This window comes from Bufo bufo, chromosome 9 (genome assembly GCF_905171765.1).
Source record: "Bufo bufo chromosome 9, aBufBuf1.1, whole genome shotgun sequence".
NCBI classification, from domain to species: Eukaryota; Metazoa; Chordata; class Amphibia; order Anura; family Bufonidae; genus Bufo; species Bufo bufo.
The window spans coordinates 36,254,218-36,274,465 of record NC_053397.1 but is presented as its reverse complement, the minus strand read 5'-3'; the positions used below and the strand labels follow the sequence as shown (position 1 = coordinate 36,274,465).

At 43.2% G+C, this 20,248-nt stretch overlaps 1 protein-coding gene across 4 annotated transcripts in view; it reads right to left on the bottom strand.

Annotated features, from left to right (window-relative positions):
• Nucleotides 1-16,032: 16,032 nt before the first annotated feature.
• The window catches only part of TASOR (transcription activation suppressor), a 96,542-nt gene continuing 92,326 nt past the window's right edge, over nucleotides 16,033-20,248 (bottom strand). For 3 of the 4 annotated variants that reach the window (XM_040408700.1, XM_040408702.1, XM_040408701.1), the window contains one exon: nucleotides 16,033-16,694. In XM_040408700.1, the coding sequence (XP_040264634.1) occupies nucleotides 16,237-16,694 (458 nt within the window). In that variant the 3' untranslated portion in view covers nucleotides 16,033-16,236. Of the gene's footprint in view, nucleotides 16,717-20,248 lie in introns of all 4 variants that reach the window. The other variant, XM_040408703.1, reaches the window with a different exon arrangement.

The following is a 20,248-nucleotide window of genomic DNA, read 5'->3' as shown; positions in this document are numbered from 1 at the left end:
CAATAAGTGCATTAAGGGTCATTCTAATATTAAATGACTACTGGATACAAAATGGAGTCTAAATGATCCTATATAATTATTCACATATTAGTCTACCAGGATCTTCTTTGGTGGCTGAGCCCCCAGTCTGTCTTCCTCGGTAAATCCTTCCTTCCCCTTCTCTGGCAGGTGATTTTTACCAATGCCAGTCTTGCCGGTTAAGGGGCGGTCTTCAGCTCGCTCACAGCCCAGGGCTTGTGGTCGGAGGAGAGCTCCTTACAGATCAATATTCTGGCGCTTAGAGGCATTTTCCTAGCTCTCTCTTACTGGACGGTCTTCCTCCATGGTCGCCCGGACATGATTCAGGACACCGAGGTGGCTTACTTGAACCACCAGGCGAGCACCAGTCCGGGAAGCCTCTTTCAACCTGAGGTGGGTGGAGAAATGTACCCACCCTCTCTGCCATTCACATTCCCAGAGTCAACAGTTGGGCAGCCCTCCTCGGTTGTCAGTGCCTAGCTCTGGCCATTGGCCCCTCCATTCATAAGTTTTACTCCATCTCTGCCAACATTGGGGTCTCCTATTCTTAGGGCTTTGTAGTCTCTCCAAGGCTGTCATTCATATCATGCTTAGGCCTCATGCACACGGCCGCAGCCCGCAAACGGCGGGTCGGCAATCCACAGCTGCGTGCACCCCGCAATTCCGGAGATGCGGAACGGAACACCGGAAGCACTACGGAGTGCTTCTGTGGTGTTTCTTTCCGTTATTCCGCACCGCAAATAAATATGACATGTCAAGTTGAATGGGTCCGGCCCGATGCACAGATGTTGCCCGTGCACTGGGGACCGCAATTGCATTCCCCAATGCACGGAATGTCCGCACAATGGCCATGTGCACGCAGCCTTAAAGTGTAACTGTCATGTTATCATAAAAAATATATATTTCACCATATGTTACTACTGCTACAACATTATGCATAAAGCAGTCTTTATTTTCTTCACACACCACTGTTTTCCTCAAGTGTTTTCCTCTTTGTTACAGCTGTTTTAACCTCTACAATATGAGACTCTTCTCAAGATGGCTCCTCTGCCAGTTCTCTGAAGCCAAAACTGCTTTCCCTCACTCCCCAAACACACTTGCTGTATCCAGCAGCTTCCTGCCAGCCAATCAGATTGGATTACTGAGAGACACGCCTCCTCACTCTGAAGACTAATGCAGGCATGCAGTGTGGAAGACCGCCCCTCTATCTCCTGTTTATGCTAAAAGGAAGACAGACAACCCCTAGCAACGGTTTTTTAACCCCTTCACGCCCAGCCCATGTACAGTACTGCCGATCGCTCAGATGCCGTGGTCAATCCTGACCACGGCATCTGAGAGCGCTGAAAACGCATCTGAGAGCGCTTGTATGCAGCAGCCAGTGTCTTGATGAATGACACAAGGCTGCATAGTATTTCCTATGGAGCCCTTGTCTGTAATAGGGCTCCATAGGAAAGTAGTGAAATCATAATAGACTTCAATGCACTTGCATTGGAGTCTATGATAATAGCAATCAGATGATTGCATGTTATAGTTCCCTATGGGAACTATAAAAACGTGTTAAAAAAAAAAAAAAAAAAAAAAATTATATATATATATATATATATATATATATATATATATATATATATATATTCTAATCACCCCCCCTTTTCCCAAAAAAATAAAATAAATACACATCATGGGTGTTGCAATCTGCGAAAACGCCCATAGTATAAAAAATATATTCCCCATACGGCAAACAGCAAAACTGAAAAAAGCATCCAAATGGCCGATTCGCTGTTTTTGGTAGCTTCATTTTCTACAAAAAAATCTAATAAAAAGTGATCAAAAATTCACACACACCCCAGAATGGTATCAATGAAAAGTTCAGATCGCCCCGCAAAAAATTAGACCCCATACAGCTCTACACCTACAAGGAGAACGGAGCAGGGAGAACTGTCCAAGCGCATACCCGTCCACCGGGATTCGTGATGCTAGTTAGAATTGGGGGGAAGTTAACCCTTAATTCATGTCCTGAGACTAGGACCTCTGCCCAGGGGCGACTCCTGATGGTGGAGACCCCCTGTCCTCGAACCTAGACTGGCAACTCCTAGCTTGCCCTATTGTGAATGGGCTGAAAATCGTTGATCTAAAGGTGGACTGATATAAGCACGGACAGAGAGGACCAAAAAACACAACACAAAGTGCACAGTGTATACAACCCTGATGGTGTATAACACCAAGAGGTACACGGTGCAACAGACTACTAATATAAAAGACACCTTAGTAGGATAGCTATTGATACCACAGAAATTATGTGATCAACCCCAACGCGTTTCCCCCACGGTGTGGGATTATCAGGGGGTAAATGGATTTAGATATTTGTATAGATAACTTAGAACTTGTCGAACGGAGGGAGGCCCAAATAGTATTGGGACATCCGTAGAAGGGATAGATATGGCCGTTCAACATAAAGTGGTGTCAAATAACGGTCAATAGTGAGATTAAAAGATTGGACCAGATGACACTCCTGGGAAGAAAAGACGGAGGGACAGACACCAACTGTCTTGATGTACAGGACACGTATATTTCACATGGGACAGCCAAAGTAGGTATCTGTAGAAGAGAGAGGAGAATATACATATGTATATATGCATAAATTTATACCCAAACACCAATATAGGTTGCGTGAGGGACCACCACCAGCATAAGCCTTATTCAAGGGAGTCACTCACTGTGTCCAGGGGAAATTAAGTACACATATGTAGCGAAAGGTCGGTTTCTCAATCAATGCCCATAGGATCATGGGTAACCTTAAGGTTACTGGTGTTCACGGAGACCAGTATACATGAATGTAAATGGCAACGATAAGCTGAAACATAATATATAGTAGCCAGTCAACACAGTCATGCTGTATGAGACCCACACAGTGTAGATACCGTGGGTAGAGGGGATAGGCATACCTTAAGATACGCTCTGGATCAAACATATCTTAGCAATATGCCCCCATTATATGTGATGGCAAAACCCCTTTAAGGAGGAGGTCCTATCAGAGATTGACAGCTATCTACATGTACACAGCCACAGAGGGAAGGCAATCACTGATAGGACCACCTCCTTGACTTCAAAGCACAGTATAAGCAGGAAATTTAAGTTAAAGAACTACAAGTTTTATTGAATCTTTTACCAAAATACTATATAATAAAATCTGCTCAGTTCCTCCTGCTCTATTACATGCTGCCTACAGCTCAAACACCATGTTCAATGCAACAGTTTCTCTTTAAGGCACACCTCAGTCTGCAGGGCTCTATGATGGTACTTTGAGGACTTATTTTTCCTGGTGTGAATCCAATGATTTCCACCCCCTTTTTTTGTCCCCCAGATTCTTTCCTTTCTTCAGTCTGATTTTGAGAAAGGTTTGGGTTTAACCTCTCTCAAGGGCCAAGTTTCTGCCCTTGCATATTCTTTTTCAAAGGACCCTGGCTTTTGCCCCCAAGTTAAAGGGGTTCTGCAGTCACTTTAAACTGATGATCTATCCTCCTTGTTTTTCTCGGCCTTTGTTCAGTTTTTTTTTTGGTTTTTTTTTCGGATAGGATGGGGACCCATTCATTTCAATGGGTCAGCAAAAAAATGCTGATAGTTCATCCGTTTGTGTTCCGCGTCCGTTGTCCCTGTTTTCCTTCAGCAAAAAAAATTGTGCAGGTCCTACTTTTTTCACATTTGTGGACAAGGATAGGCATTTATTACAAGGGATCTGTGGAAAAAAAACGGATGCCGCATCAGGTTTTTTTTAGCGGACGCAAACAATTGTCGTGTGCATGAGGCCTAAATCATCAGCATCTGATCGGCGGGGGTCCGACACCCGGGACCCCTGACGATCAGCTGTTTGAGAAGGCAGCGGCGCTGGCAGTAGCGCCACAGCCTTCTCACTGTTTAGCGCAGGCCCAGTGACGTCACGACTAGTATCACTGGCCTGAGCGTGGCTAAGCTCCATTCAAGTGAACAGAGCTTAGCCGCACCCAGGCCAGTGACAGTAGTCATGACGTCACTGGGCCTGCGGTAAACAGCGAGAAGGCAGCGGCACTCAAACCGCCGATCAGATGCTGATGATCTATCCAGAGGATAGATCAGTTTAAAATAACTGTAGAACCCATTTAAGACCTTTCTGCAGGGTGTGGCTCACTGCATTCTCCCCTTCCACCCTCCTGTAGAACTCAGGGTCTAAATCTGGCCCTAGCTGCCCTTTAGTCTCCTCCCTTCAAGCCCTTGAAGGAGATCTCTCTTCACTTTGTCTCCTTTAAAGGTTGCTTTTCTTGTGGCTGTTACCTGCATCTGCAGGGTTTCCGAGCTAGCTTGTTGGTCTCCTCTTCTGGTTCTTTGCCAGGACAAGGTGGCCCAACGTCCTGTCCCATCTTTTATGGGTGGTCTCCTCCATTCATATTAATGAAGCGATCGTGCTGCCCTCCTTTTGTACCAACCCCTTTCATTCTCAAGAACAATCTTCATGTTATTTGGCAATCAGAATTTATCTGTCTTAATTGACTCCTCGGTCGGCCATCAAGGACACCTTTCTGGCTAATGGACAGTATTATGAGAGTGTTATACAATACATTCCAGAACTCTAAGGCCCCTTTCACACGGGCGAGTATTCCGCGCGGATGCGATGCGTGAGGTGAACGCATTGCACCCGCACTGAATACCGACCCATTCATTTCTATGGGGCTGTTCACATGAGCGGTGATTTTCACGCATCACTTGTGCGTTGCGTGAAAATCGCAGCATGCTCTATATTCTGCGTTTTTCACGCAACGCAGGCCCCATAAAAGTGAATGGGGCTGCGTGAAAATCGCAAGCATCCGCAAGCAAGTGCGGATGCGGTGCAATTTTCATGCACAGTTGCTAGGTGACGATCGGGATGGAGACCCGATCATTATTATTTTACCTTATAACATGGTTATAAGGGAAAATAATAGCATTCTGAATACAGAATGCATAGTAAAACAGCGCTGGAGGGGTTAAAAAAATAAAAATAAAAATTTAACTCACCTTAGTCCACTTGATCGCGATGCCGGCATCTCCTTCTGTCTCCTTTACTGAACAGGACCTGTGGTGAGCATTCATTATAGGTCAAGGACCTTTGGTGACGTCACTCCGGTCATCACATGGTACGTCACATGATCTTTTACCATCGTGATGGATCATGTGATGACCGGAGTGACATCATCAAAGGTCCTTTTATTTCTATGGGGCAAGGGCCGCGTGAACAACTGACAAGGAACATGCTGCGATTATTCCTGAATCCAAAGATGATCAGTGAAAAACGATGCTCATGTGCACATACCCGTTGAAATTCAGACGGAATACATCCGGGCGGAATACTTGCTCATGTGAAATTAGCCTTAGTAATCTTTTTAGTATTGCAGACATTGGCCCTGATTTATCATTCCTTCACTCCAAAATTCTGGCTTCAAGAAGTAGCAAAGCAGAAATTTTGCTACTTTTTCCACTTGATTGTGGAAAAGTTTTGCAACTTTTTGCATTTTTACACCACTCGCTCCAGTTTTGTAATGTGTGTGTAAAAGTGGGTGTAGTTAGCTATGTGAAGGAGTTTCATTTCAGATTCAAATCACTGTTACTTTTTTTTTAAGTTACAAAAAAAAGTCGCAATCTCACTCTGGCAAGTGTGTGGAGTAGGAAAACTGGGAGTAGGTTTTCTAGTCAAAAGTGGTAGATTTAAAGGGAACCTGTCATCAACTTTATGCTGCCCATACTAACAGCAGAATAAAGTAGAGACAGGTGAGTTGATTGCTGAGTGGTTGCCAAGAACCAGCATCATAATCATTGCAGCCCAGGCCTGGAAAAGAGTCACGGCCACCTGAGAAGAGTCATGGTTATTCATAAATTCCTGCTCTCCCTGCTGATGACTGACCGTCTTCTAACCAAGTTTTCTCCCTTTCCCTCTAGGAGAGAACTGTCAATCATCAGCAGTTGAGCAGGAGATTATGAGTAACCATGACTCTTGTCAGGTGGCCGTGACTCTTTTCAAGGCCTGGGCTGCAATGATTATGATGCTGGTTCTCGGCAACCGCTTACTTTTAGCTCATGAGTGACACACCGCTGACATCAGCATTTCTGTCACTATTTTATGCTGCCCTCAGTGAGGTCAGCATAAGGCCTCATGCACACGACCGTTGTGTGCATCCGTGGCCGTTGTGCCGTTTTCCGTTTTTTTTCGCCGACCCATCGACTTTCAATGGGTCCGTGAAAAAAAAAAAAAATCTGAAAATGCCCCGTTTTGCAGCCGCATCAGTGTTTCCTGTGTCAAAAAAATAGGACCTGTCCTATTTTTTTGACGGACAACGGTTCACGGACCCATTCAAGTCAATGGGTCTGTGAAAAAACACGGATGCACACAAGATTGGCATCCGCGTCCGTGGCTACTTTCACACAGACGGATCCGCAGATCTGTCTGCATAAAAGCTTTTTCAGAGCTGAGTTTTCACATAGTGATGGGGACGCTTCTAGTTAGACTATACTTTGAACTGCGTACATGACTGCCCCCTTCTGCCTGGCAGCACCCGATCTCTTACAGGGGGCTGTGATCCGCACAATTAACCCCTCAGGTGCTGCACCTAAGGGGTTGTGCGTATCATAGCCCCCTGTAAGAGATTATGTGCTGCCAGGCAGGAGGGGGCACAACCCCCTCCCTCCCCAGTTTTAAATTCATTGGTGGCCAGTGGGCCTCCCCTGTAGATTCATTGGTGGCCAGTGGGCCCGCCCTCCCTCCCCTGTATTACTGTCCATTCATTGGTGGCCAGTGGGCCACCCCCTCCCTCCCCTGTATTACTGTCCATTCATTGGTGGCCAGTGGGCCTCCCCCTCCTAATTAAAATCTCCCCCCCTATCACTGGTGGCAGCGGAGAGTTCCGATCGGAGTCCCAGTTTAATCGCTGGGGTTCCGATCAGTAACCATGGCAACCAGGACGCTACTGCAGTCCTGGTTGCCATGGTTACTTAGCAATTTTTAGAAGCATTATACTTACCTGCGAGCTGCGATGTCTGTGACCGGCCGGGCGCTCCTCCTACTGGTAAGTGAAAGGTCTGTGCGGCGCACTGGCCACCAATGTGTTAAATACAAGGGAGGGAGGGGGGGGGCGGCCGCACTGGCCACCAATGTCTTAGATACAGGGGAGGGAGGGGGGGGCCGCACTGGCCACCAATGAGTTAAATACAAGGGGGGGGTTTGCAGAGGGCAGTCATGTACACAGTTCTTTTAGTATATTCTAACCTGAAGCGTCCCCATCACCATGGGAACGCCTCTGTGTTAGAATATACTGTCGGATCTGAGTTTCACGATGTAACTCAAATCCGATGGTATATTCTAACAGAGGCGTTCCCATGGTGATGGGGACGCTTCAAGTTAAAATATACCATCGGATTGGAGAAAACTCTGATCCGATGGTATAAAAGGGACTCCTGACTTTACATTGAAAGTCAATGGGGGACGGATCCGTTTGCAATTGCACCATATTGTGTCAACGTCAAACGGATCCGTCCCCATTGACTTGCATTGTAATTCAGGACGGATCCGTTTGGCTCCGCACGGCCAGACGGACACCAAAACGACTTTTTTTTTCCATGTCCGTGGATCCTCCAAAAATCAAGGAAGACCCACGGACGAAAAAACGGTCACCGATCACGGACCCTGTTTTTGCGGACCTTAAAAGAAAACTGTTGTGTGCATGAGGCCTAAATTTGATGACAGGGCGTACCGGTACGTCCTGGGTCCTTAAGGGGTTAAAGGGAACCTATTTCCCGAGTCCTTAAGGACCCAGGACGTACCGGTACGTCCTGACTTAAAATCTGTATTCCGGCGCCCCAGGGGTTAATCGGAACGGGATTTCGGCTGAAATCATTCAGCCGGCATCCCGTAACAATGCAGGGGGGGGGTCATTTGACCCCCCCGTATCGGCGATCGCAGCAAACCGCAGGTCAATTCAGACCTGCGGTTTGCTGCGCTTTGTGCAGTTTCTGATCCCCGCGGGCCCTGACCGCGGGGATCAGAAACTTTTGAGTGCCTAAAATCATTATTTTTCACCCCCCCCCTGCACCCCTGCACGATTTTATGCCGGCGGGTGGTGCGTCGCAGGCGGTGGGGGCGTTGCGGGAGGCGGGCGGTGCGGCAGGCGGGATCGCGATCCCCCGCCCGCCTCCCCATGAACGATCGTTGGCTTCTAGTGGTTATACCAGGGTGCCAGCACATTGCTGGCACCCTGGTATAAACGGCTGACATCTGTGTAGATGTCAGCCGTTTAACCCTTTCCATACCGCGGTCCGTACGGACCGCTGTATGGAAAAAGTTAACTGTCATCGGTCAGGGAGCTCCCTCCCTCTCCATCGGGGGGCTGCTGTGCCTTTGCAGCCCCCCGATGGAGAGGGAGAGAGCCCCCAGAGAGCCCCCCTCCCCCACCGTCTGCGAAGTTCTGAGCAGACGGGGAAGGTTCCCATGGCAACAGGACGCCTGCTCAGGCGTCCTGCTGTCCATGGTGCTGAACAGATCTATGCTAAAAGCATAGATCTGTTCAGTGTAAGTAAAATACAGTACAGAACTATATATTGTACTGTACTGTATTATACAGACATCAGACCCACTGGATCTTCAAGAACCAAGTGGGTCTGGGTCACAAAAATGTAAAAAAAAAGTGAAAAAAGTTAAGATAAAAAAAAAAAAAACATTTATCACTGAATAAAAATTAAAAAAATAAAATACACTACACATATTAGGTATCGCCGCGTCCGTAACGACCTGATCTATAAAACGGTCATGTTACTTTCCCCGCACGGTGAACGCCATAAAAATAAAAAAATAAAAACTATGAGAAAATTGAAATTTTGCCCACCTTACTTCCCAAAAAAGGTAATAAAAGTGATCAAAAAAGTTGCATGTACGCCAAAATAGTACCAATCAAACCGTCATCTCATCCCGCAAAAAATGAGACCCTACTCAAGATAATCGCCCAAAAACTGAAAAAACTATGGCTCTTAGACTATGGAAACACTAAAACATGATTTTTTTTGTTTCAAAAATGAAATCATTGTGTAAAACTTACATAAATAAAAAAAAAAAGTATACATATTAGGTATCGCCGCGTCCGTATCGACCGGCTCTATAAAAATATCACATGACCTAACCCCTCAGGTGACCACCGTAAAAAAATAAAAACAAAAACGGTGTAAAAAAAGCCATTTTTTGCCATCTTATGTCACAAAAAGTGTAATAGCGAGCGATCAAAAAGTCATATGCACCCCAAAATAGTGCCAAACAGTCATCTCATCCCGCAAAAAATGAGACCCTACTCAAGATAATCGCCCAAAAACTGAAAAAACTATGGCTCTTAGACTATGGAGACACTAAAACATTTTTTTGGTTTTAAAAATGAAGTTATTGTATAAAACTTACATAAATAAAAAAAATAGTATACATATTAGGTATCGCCGTGTCCGTGACAACCTGCTCTATGAAATTACCACATGATAAAACCTGTCAGATGAATGTTGTAAATAACAAAAAAAAAAAAGTGCCAAAAAAGCTATTTCTTGTTACCTTGCTGCACAAAAAGTGTAATATAGAGCAACCAAAAATCATATGTACCCTAAACTAGTACCAGCAAAACTGCCACCCTATCCCGTAGTTTCTAAAATGGAGTCACTTTTTTGGAGTTTCTACTCTAGGGGTGCATCAGGGGGGCTTCAAATGGGACATGGTGTCAAAAAACCAGTCCAGCAAAATCTGCCTTCCAAAAACCGTATGGCATTCCTTTCCTTCTGCGCCCTGCTGTGTGCCCGTACAGCGGTTTACAACCACATATGGGGTGTTTCTGTAAACTACAGAATAAGGGCCATAAATAATGAGTTTTGTTTGGCTGTTAACCCTTGCTTTGTAACTGGAAAAAAAATATTAAAATGGAAAATCTGCCAAAAATGTAAAATTTTGAAATTGTGTCTCTATTTTCCATTAAATCTTGTGCAATACCTAAAGGGTTAACAACGTTTGTAAAATCAGTTTTGAATAGCTTGAGGGGTGTAGTTTCTTAGATGGGGTCACTTTTATGGAATTTCTACTCTAGGGGTGCATCAGGGGGGCTTCAAATGGGACATGTTGTCAAAAAAACAGTCCAGCAAAACCTGCCTTCCAAAAACCAAACCGCGCACCTTTCACTCTACGCCCTACTGTGTGGCTGTACAGTAGTTTACGGCCACATATGGGGTGTTTCTGTAAACAGCAGAGTCAGGGCAATAAAGATACAGTCTTGTTTGGCTGTTAACCCTTGCTTTGTTAGTGGAAAAAATGGGTTAAAATGAAAAATTAGACAAAAAAAATGAAATTCTCAAATTTCCTCCCCATTTGCCAATAACTCTTGTGCAACACCTAAAGGGTTAACGACGTATGTAAAATCAGTTTTGAATACCTTGAGGGGTGTAGTTTCTTAGATGGGGTCACTTTTAGGGAGTTTCTCCTCTAGGGGTGCATCAGGGGGGCTTCAAATGGGACATGGTGTCAAAAAACCAGTCCAGCAAAATCTGCCTTCCAAAAACCGTATGGCACTCCTTTCCTTCTGCGCCCTGCCGTGTGCCCGTACAGCGGTTTACGACCACATATGGGGTGTTTCTGTAAACTACAGAATAAGGGCCATAAATAATGAGTTTTGTTTGGCTGTTAACCCTTGCTTTGTAACTGGAAAAAAAATATTAAAATGGAAAATCTGCCAAAAATGTAAAATTTTGAAATTGTGTCTCTATTTTCCATTAAATCTTGTGCAATACCTAAAGGGTTAACAACGTTTGTAAAATCAGTTTTGAATAGCTTGAGGGGTGTAGTTTCTTAGATGGGGTCACTTTTATGGAATTTCTACTCTAGGGGTGCATCAGGGGGCTTCAAATGGAACATGGTGTCAAAAAACCAGTCCATAAAAATCAGCCTTCCAAAAACCATACGGCGCACCTTTCACTCTACGCCCCGCTGTGTGGCCGTACAGTAGTTTACGGCCACATATTGGGTGTTTCTGTAAACGGCAGAGTCAGGGCAATAAAGATACAGTCTTGTTTGGCTGTTAACCCTTGCTTTGTTAGTGGAAAAAATGGGTTAAAATGAAAAATTAGACAAAAAAATGAAATTCTCAAATTTCCTCCCCATTTGCCAATAACTCTTGCGCAACACCTAAAGGGTTAACAATGTATGCAAAATCAGTTTTGAATACCTTGAGGGGTGTAGTTTCTTAGATGGGGTCATTTTTGGGTGGTTTCTATTATGTAAGCCTCGCAAAGTGACTTCAGAGCTGTAGTGGTCCCTAAAAATTGAGTTTTTGTAAATTTCTGAAAAATTTCAAGATTTGCTTCTAAACTTCTAAGCCTTGTAACATCCCCAAAAAATAAAATATCATTCCCAAAACAATTCAAACATGAAGTAGACATATGGGGAATGTAAAGTCATCACAATTTTTTGGGGTATTACTATGTATTACAGAAGTAGAGAAACTGAAACTTTGAAATTTGCTAATTTTTCCAAATTTTTGGTAAATTAGGTATTTTTTTTGTGGAAAAAAAAAATAATTTTTTTGACTTCATTTTACCAGTGTCATGAAGTACAATATATGACGAAAAAACAATCTCAGAACGGCCTGGATAAGTCAAAGCGTTTTAAAGTTATGAGCACTTAAAGTGACACTGGTCAGATTTGCAAAAAATGGCCTGGTCCTTAAGGTGAAAATGAGCCCGGTCCTTAAGGGGTTAAGGATAAGACAACTTTATCAAAGTGTAACATTTGATAAATGTGGCATAAAGTATTCCAATGCGGACTCTATAAGGGACATTATATGCAGTATGATGTGTCATCAAATTTTCGTGCACAGAAAGCAAAAGAAAAAAAAAGAAAAAGAAATCACATTACCAGTATATGTTATTAATGATATATCGATAATAAAATGGTCTAAACAAGTTTTTCTATTAACAGCATAACAGCATTTTAATGCTATATATGTGTAGTGACAAAATATTGTACTGACGATAACAAAAAAAAAAGGTTTCTAACATTATAGAAATGTGGTTCCATTCTTCATAGGGACAAAGTGAACGTACAGTAAATTACAGTATTTTTTGTCCTGCAAGACACACTCCCCCCCCCCTCCCCCAAAGTGGGGGGGAAATGTCAGCATCTTATGGGGCGAATACTAATGATAGCTTCCATCATGGAAGTGCTCATTAGTATTGGAGGAACGGGAAATGGTGAATGAAGTGCTCCCCGGGCTCTGTATTCACTGCTTCCTGGTCTTCCTCAGCCATTCGCTGTGCTGTGACTGCGCAGAGCGTGAGGACGTCAGCACTCTGACCTCACACTGCGCGTTGGGTCACAGTACAGCGCGTGGCAGGCTGAACAAGAAGAGTGTGGATGTGACAGCAGCGTCCGAAACAGGAGAGGCGAGCTGATTTTTTTTCTTTTTAATCTGCTCTGAGCATGGGGGTCATTCACATTGGGGCTTTGATTTGAGGTCTAATGAAATATTTTTTCTTATTTTCTTCCTCTAAAATAAAGGTGTGTCTTAAAGGGCGAAAAATACGGTAGGTGTTGTCCAAAGTTGTGCACAAAAACAAGCCAGAGACATGATAAGCAAAAAGTGCAGTATACAGTGTGCTGGAAAAAGTTTCCAAAACGACTGAGGTAGTGCCAAAAGTGACAGATGGTTTAGAAAATCACACATGATAATATTAGAAGTACACCATTTTATTTTTAGTTCAGAATTCTGGAGTACCTGATTGGCATAAAGTAACGGGACAGATTTACTAATAGTGTCGTACTTCACTTTAAGAATATGAATCACAGTCTTAGGCCTCTTTCACACAAACTTATTTTTTTTCAGTTTCCGTGGTTTCCGTTTGCAGTCTGTATGCGGAACCATTCATTTCAATGTTTCCACAAAAAGAAAACGGAATGTATTCCGTGTGCATTTCGTTTCCGTATTTCAGTTCCGCTAAAGGATAGAACTTGTACTATTGTCCGCAAATAAAGTTCTGTTGCTCCATTCAAGTCAATGGGTCCGCAAAAAATACAGAATGCATACGGTACACATCCGTATGTCATCCGTATTTTGTGAATCCATGCCCACTTTGCTCATGTGTTTACTGTTACATTTCATTACAGTAATGATTACAAATTTTCTGTTATTGATCCGCAAAAAACTCATCGCATACGGAAACCATACAGAGATGTTTTTGTGGAAATACGGAAAGGAAACAACGGAAACAAAAAACGGATCAGTTAAAAACAGACCGCAAAATACACAAAAAGCCATACTGTCCTGTGCTAGAGGCCTTAGGCCTCTGGAACACGAACGTATTTTCATTCCGTGTCCGTTCCGTTTTTTTGTGGACCGTATACGGAACCATTCATTTCTATGGGTCCGCAAAAAAAAAAAAAAAAGGAAGGTACTCCATGTGCATCCGTATTTCCGTTCCGCCAAAAAAAATAGAACATGTCCTATACAAACGGTAGTCTGCAAAGGGCCCTAATGTTAGGCCTCTTGCACACGACCGTATGTATTGTTCGGGTCCGCAAAAAAAAAAAAAAAAAAAAAGAAAATCCGCAAAAAATACGGATGACGTCCGTGTGTAGTCCGTATTTTGCGGAACGGAAGAGCTGGCCCCTAATAGAACAGTACTATCCTTGTCCATAATGCGGACAATAATAGGACATTTTCTATTTTTTTTGCAGAACGTAAATACGGAAACTGAATGTTTTTGCGGACCTATTGAAATAAATTGTTCCGTATATGGTCCGCAAAAAAGACGGAACGTAAACGGAATGAAAATACATTCGTGTGCAAGAGGCCTTAGGCAAATTTACTATTCTGGTGCACTGGCCTTCGTAAAATTTGAGTGTCATAAATCATGCGCTAGAATTACGCCAGAAATTTGTCCATGCGCCCAAAAAAAGTCGAGATTAAAGTGTATACCACATATAAATTGTTTTACTTTTAAGCAAAGCCACGGCTCATGGCACATTTTCATAAGTAAATCTGCCCCAGTCTGTCTCACATGCCTAGTGAGTTGCTCCAAATGTACCATTTTGATAAATCTGGTCTCCCACAATACATTAAAGGCTATGGGCACCTTGGAGGGAAATGTTTTTTTAATTATTGCATTCCACTTAGGCCTCTTGCACACAAACGTATTTTCTTTGTGTCCATTTAGTTTTTTGCGGACCGTATGCAGAACCATTCACTTCAATGGAATCGCAAAAAGAACGGAAGTTACTCCGTGTGCATTACGTTTCCGTATGTCCATATTTCTGTTCCGCAAAAAAATAGAACATGTCCTATTATTTTCCACATTAGACAAGGATAGTACTGTTCTAATAGGGGCCATCTGTTCCGTTCCACAAAATACGGAATGCACACGAATGTCATCTGTATTTTTTGCGGATTCGTGTTGTGCGGACCGCGAAATACATAGTCGTGTGCAAGAGGCCTTATCTAGGGCAAAAAAATATATATAACTCCAACTGGTCTTTATTAATAATTTTCAAGTTTTTACTCTACAGCTTTCAGTCTCACTTGACTGTTCCTTCTTCTCAGTGAAGCCTGTCAGCACTGACAGCTCGATATGTAGCCTTCTCTAGTCCCCTGACAGCTCATAGACACTCAGATAAACAAAATTCTTACCAGTTTAATAAGAATTTAGCTTAAAACAGTTATCCCATGATTGATGTAAAAAAATGAAAATTGGACATCATGTACAGTAGTACATGACCATCTCTTTCTAACAAAGCTAGAACCAGCCCTGTACCTGACATGGATCCTGAGATCTCCACATTCATTGCTCTGCTAGATTTATTTAAGGCCTGCAAACCGTTGGGTGTGTCCATTCTGCTGCAGCGCTCCCTTATCACAGCTCAGTGGGGTGTCATTTCTCTCCCTGTAACTGTCACATCAGTGAGGTGGACAGGAAATAAGGAAAATAACCAGCAGGTGGCGCTATACAGAAACATTTTACTGAATAACTTAGTGGCTATATATTTTTTTTTAATCACATTCAATTACAAAAGTATGCAGATCCAGGTGTTGGTTTTAAAAATATTGATAATTTCTGTGGCACAACCCCTTTAAAGGGAGCCTGTCACCAGAAAATTAACTGATAAATGTAGGACTAGCTCAGCTGAATACCTTTCGTGTAACGATCCTCTGCTTCATTATGGAGAAAAAGTACATCCAATCCATATGCAAATGAGCAGTAAAGGGGGCCCCAAGACACTGGGTTTCATTGAGAAGAAAGAAGTGATACTGAAGGCTGTGGAAGATGCACTGTTTTTTTATTAAAGACCAATTGGAAAAAATATTTTTAGCCCTAGATACTAGAATGCTTTCATTTAAAGTGTAAACCTTTAGGCAAATTTATTAAAAAGTATTCCAAAAGCCCTACAGAGTCTCCAGTGTGCTTCGAAGAGATTTTAGCTGAGGGGGGGAAGGGAAGGGGGGGGGGGGGATCGGCTCAATTAAATTCTAGAAAAGTACATCAGTACAAGTATCAATGTGCTATGCCAGGATTTAGCCAAGCTGAGGGGGGCATATGCAGGAGCAGCGATGTGTGCTGTTGACTGTACAGTGCTCTCTGTGGCCCCATTCCACCAGTAGAGCAGAATCTGTATATTGCCGACACGTTAGCAAGTGCACTCATTCTAAAGCGTCATTGGCACCGAGGACCATTGGTGCCCATTTCTTTAGTAAAACATATTAATAGTATATTACAAAATATATTTGTAGGCAATATATTTTTAAATAAAGTTGCCTAAAAGGTTTTTATTTATTTATTTTAAATGTGCCAAAGGTGTCCATGGTATTTTAAGTATTTACTTAGATTAATTTAGGTATTTATTCGAATTTGTCAAGTAAATTTAGGAAAAAAATGCTTTAGTGAGAAGCATCTATTTCCATGTTATTTATGACTTAAAAAAAACAACAAAAAACTGTTAGTGAAATTCAGTCATTTACATAAAAAAATTTATTTACTTGATGTGTAATATACATGACATACGGACTCCAAAAAGAGGCAGAGAAAATTGGGTTTTCCCCTCAATATATAATAAAATGTTATTTTACTTTGTGTAAGAAACAAAAAAAATCTTACAAAGAGTCATTTGTATATAAATACTTCCATTATATAGCAAGTAGATAGGAAAAAAAAAAATATCTATTTTACATTCCACTTCTGATCCCATTCAGTGTGTTCCGAGGTCTCTTGTTCCGTTGACTGACTGTATGAATTTGTGAAATAGCTTTCCCCTGATGTTTGGTTAGCCAGCAAAGGGTATACACTCGATCCAAGAAAAGTCTGGTGTGTGAGAAGATTGAAATGGGAAATACCTAATTGTCTGCTGGTGTAGTCCCGGAAATTGTTGGAGATCTCATCTCCTGTTGCGCTGCTATTGTCACCCGTCGTTGATCCAGCTGTGGAGACTGGTGTTACTGGCTGCATGCAATCAGAATCTACGATGGGAGACCTGAGCTTTAAACTCTCAGTTTCAGAATGGGTTGCAACTTTGTTTCTTTCCGTTTCAGGGTTTGCAGAGTTGTTGCATACTTCAATCTCTGGAACTTCCTCCTCCGAGTCTAGAGACATATCCTCCTCCTCGTCAGCTTCCATGAGAGCTATTTTACAAAGAGAACTTTCCTAAATATTCGGCCACATAAAAAAAAACATTACTTTACAGGCTTAAAGAGGTTGTCCGGTCCCAAAATCAAAAAAAAATTATATGTGCTCCTAACACCCCTCACCATGCATACATATGCCCCCAATACCTGTTTTTCATGTCTGAGCTTTCCTTCCCCCCTGGAAAACATCAGACTATCCTGGCAGATCTGTTTACTTTCTCCCCTTTTTGTTTTGTTGAATACATAACTTTATTGATACACAAGCCTGGCTGCACTACACAGAGATGGGTCACAGGCTGGACACGCCCCCACTCTGCTCTGCAGCAGCTACTCCCACTGCAACTCCTGTGTCTTTCTACACCTAGACAGGAATCTACTTCTCACCCAGTGTCTAAATCCTATTACTGACTGTCCACATGTGTATCTAATCCTATCCTGTGTGATACAGCCTGCTGAGCTGTGTATCTAATCCCATCACTGACCGCCTGCAGGCTCTTGCATCATCATTTCCAGAGTGTGAAAAACAGCTTGAATCAGGAGACCTACTAAAAGGAATGACAGAAAGGAATGCCCATATAGAATAATGGACCAGAGTGGAATGCCCATAGAGAAGAATGGAAATGTAATATTTGAATTAGAGACAAAACCATTTGACATATCTAATAATTATTTAGCAGGCTTACTCTCCAAATTCAGTGGGATTATTTAATGTTCAGATTACGTGGAATTATCACTGTTTTCTGCAGAATGACGAGGGTGAATGACACAAAGGAATGCCCATAGGCTATAATGGAAAGTAAAACGTGACTTGGTGCCTGAACCATTCAACATATCAAATAAATCTGTAGCAGGTTTACTTTTAAAGTTCAGTGGGATTATTTAAAATTGAGATTAAGTGGGATTATCATGTTAATGTCCTACATAACACAGATTTACCTGCAAATGAGCTCAGAGTTTACTTCCCATTATAGCCTATGGGCATTCCTTTGTGTCATTCACCCTCGTCATTCTGCAGAAAACAGTGATAATTCCACTTAATCTGAACATTAAATAATCCCACTGAACTTGGAGAGTAAGCCTGCTAAATAATTAAATATGTCAAATGGTTTTGTCTCTAATTCAAATATTACATTTCCATTACTCTCTATGGGCATTCCACTTTCCTGTTAAAGTCTATGGGCATTCCACTCCGTCATTCCTTTTAGTAGGTCCCTGAATCAGCAAGCGTATCCAAACACATCTGTATCTAATCCTATCCTGTGATACAGCCTGCTGAGCGGTGTATCTAATCCCATCACTGACAGTCCACAGGCTTTTCCCTCACCATCTACAGAGTGTGATAAACAGCTGGAATCAGCAAGCGTACCCAAACACATCTGTATCTAATTCTATCCTGTATGTGTGCCTGTTACACATCCTGTTGTGTGCGCGATACTGCCTGAAGTGTATATCTAATCCCATCTTCTATGATACAGCCTGCTAAAATGTGTATCTAATCCCATTTTGTATGACAGCCTGCTGAGTGGTGTATCTAAGCCTATCTTGTATGATCCTGCCGAGCTGTGTATCTAAACCCTTATGCATACGACCGTATCCATTTTGCGATCCACAATTTTTGCACTCCCATTGAGTTCTATGGATTTGAGGTCCTCATTTTGAAGACTAGAATAGGACATGTTGTGTCTTTACTGGAACTGACATACGGATGTAAAAAACACACTGATGACGTCCCTGTGCTTTCCACATCCATGACAGTTCTGCGAAAGATAGAACATGTCCTATTCTGGTCTTCAAAATGCAGATCTAAAACCCATAGAACTCAATGGGACTGCAAATAACGGACAGTAACCTTATTTAGTGGATCCGCAACTTGCAGACCGCAAAACAGATACGTCTCGTGCACAGAACTGTATCACTTACACTCAGCCCCCATAACAGTACATCCACAGCGCCCCCATAACAGTGACATCCACAGTGCCCCCATAACCGTGACATCCACAGCGCGTCCATAACAGTGACATCCAGAGCCCCTAGTGCCATCCAATGCCCCCTATTTGTCAGCCAGTGCCCCCATTGTGCCATCCATCGCCCCCCTTGTGCCATCCACTGTGCCCCAGTGAAATCCAGTGCCCCCATGTGCCATCCTCATTGACCCAAAGTGCCATACACAGTTCTACAGTGAACCCCCTATTTGTGCCAGTCAATGCTCCCAGTGAGATCCGCAGCATAGCAATCAGCCTCTGTGGCTGACCGCTATGCTGTCACTCCTGCACAGCGCTTACATCGCGCTGTGCAGGAGTCAGTACAGGCTTCACATAGAAGCCTGTACACTGCAGAGAGCAGCCGGCAATTCTGCGCATGCGCACTAGCATTCAGCATAGTGCGCTTGCGTGGTGAGTGAAGACGGCCACCCGGAGCTTTCTTCAGCAGGAGGCGGTGACGTCACTTGTGACGATCAGTCTCTTGCTGGAGAAAGGAAGAGAAGACGGACTTTGCCGGGAAGCACAGAAAAGCCACCTGGAGGGACCACGTGACCGGGAGTATGTGAGCAATAATCTTTCCGCCACAGGTTAAAGGGGTTCTACAGTTTGTTTTAACTGATGATCTATCCTTTGGATAGATCAGCATCTGACCGGCGGGGGTCCGACAACCGAGACCCCCGCCGATCAGCTGTTTGAGAAGGCAGCTGTGCTCCAGCAGAGCCGCGGCCTTCTCACTGTTTACCGCTGGCCCAGTGATGTCACAACTGGCCTGGGCGGGGCTAAACTCTGTTCACTTGAATGGAGCTTAGCCCCGCCCAGGCCAGTTGATACTAGTCGTGACATCACTGGGCCAGCGGTAAACAGTGAGAAGGCCGCGGCGCTGCTGGAGCGCCGCTGCCTTCTCAAACAGCTGATCGGCGGGGGTCCCGGGTGTTGGACCCCGCCGTTCAGATGCTGATGATCTATACAGAGGATAGATCATCAGTTAAAACAAACTGCAGAACCCCTTTAACTTTTAATCACCAAAAAAAAGCCCGGAGAACCCCTTTAAGTCAGAATTATCAGGCAATCTCATCTTCTGTCATAGGCGGCACAGCTATAAACCTTAAAATTAAATGTTAGGCTCCTGTAGGTTGAGTTTAGAGTAAATAATGGTAAAACTTGACCACATGCAGTGTTCTCATTTACTAAGATCTCATGTACAGGAGCAAATTGTAGTGCCACACAACCTCCAAATTGTACCTCGCTTTTAGATGGCACCTGCAGAGGTTTTTGAGGCCATACTGTACTGCCTTACTACTACTACTTTATTTTAAATTTGACAGAAAACATCTGCATGGTACTTCAGTGCCCTACGGAGGCACAAGGCGCCCCCAGTACTCTGCAGTACAGAGCTGTAGGGACTGTACAGCTACATATATCCTGTCCATAGAGGATGTATAAATAATCCCACATATACATTGCATTAAAAATCTAATCTATCAGAGAACTGCATGTACCAAGATATTTCCATAAAAGTAGAACCCCTTTTAACTAGGTGGCCCAGATTTACATAAGGTCGACACATTC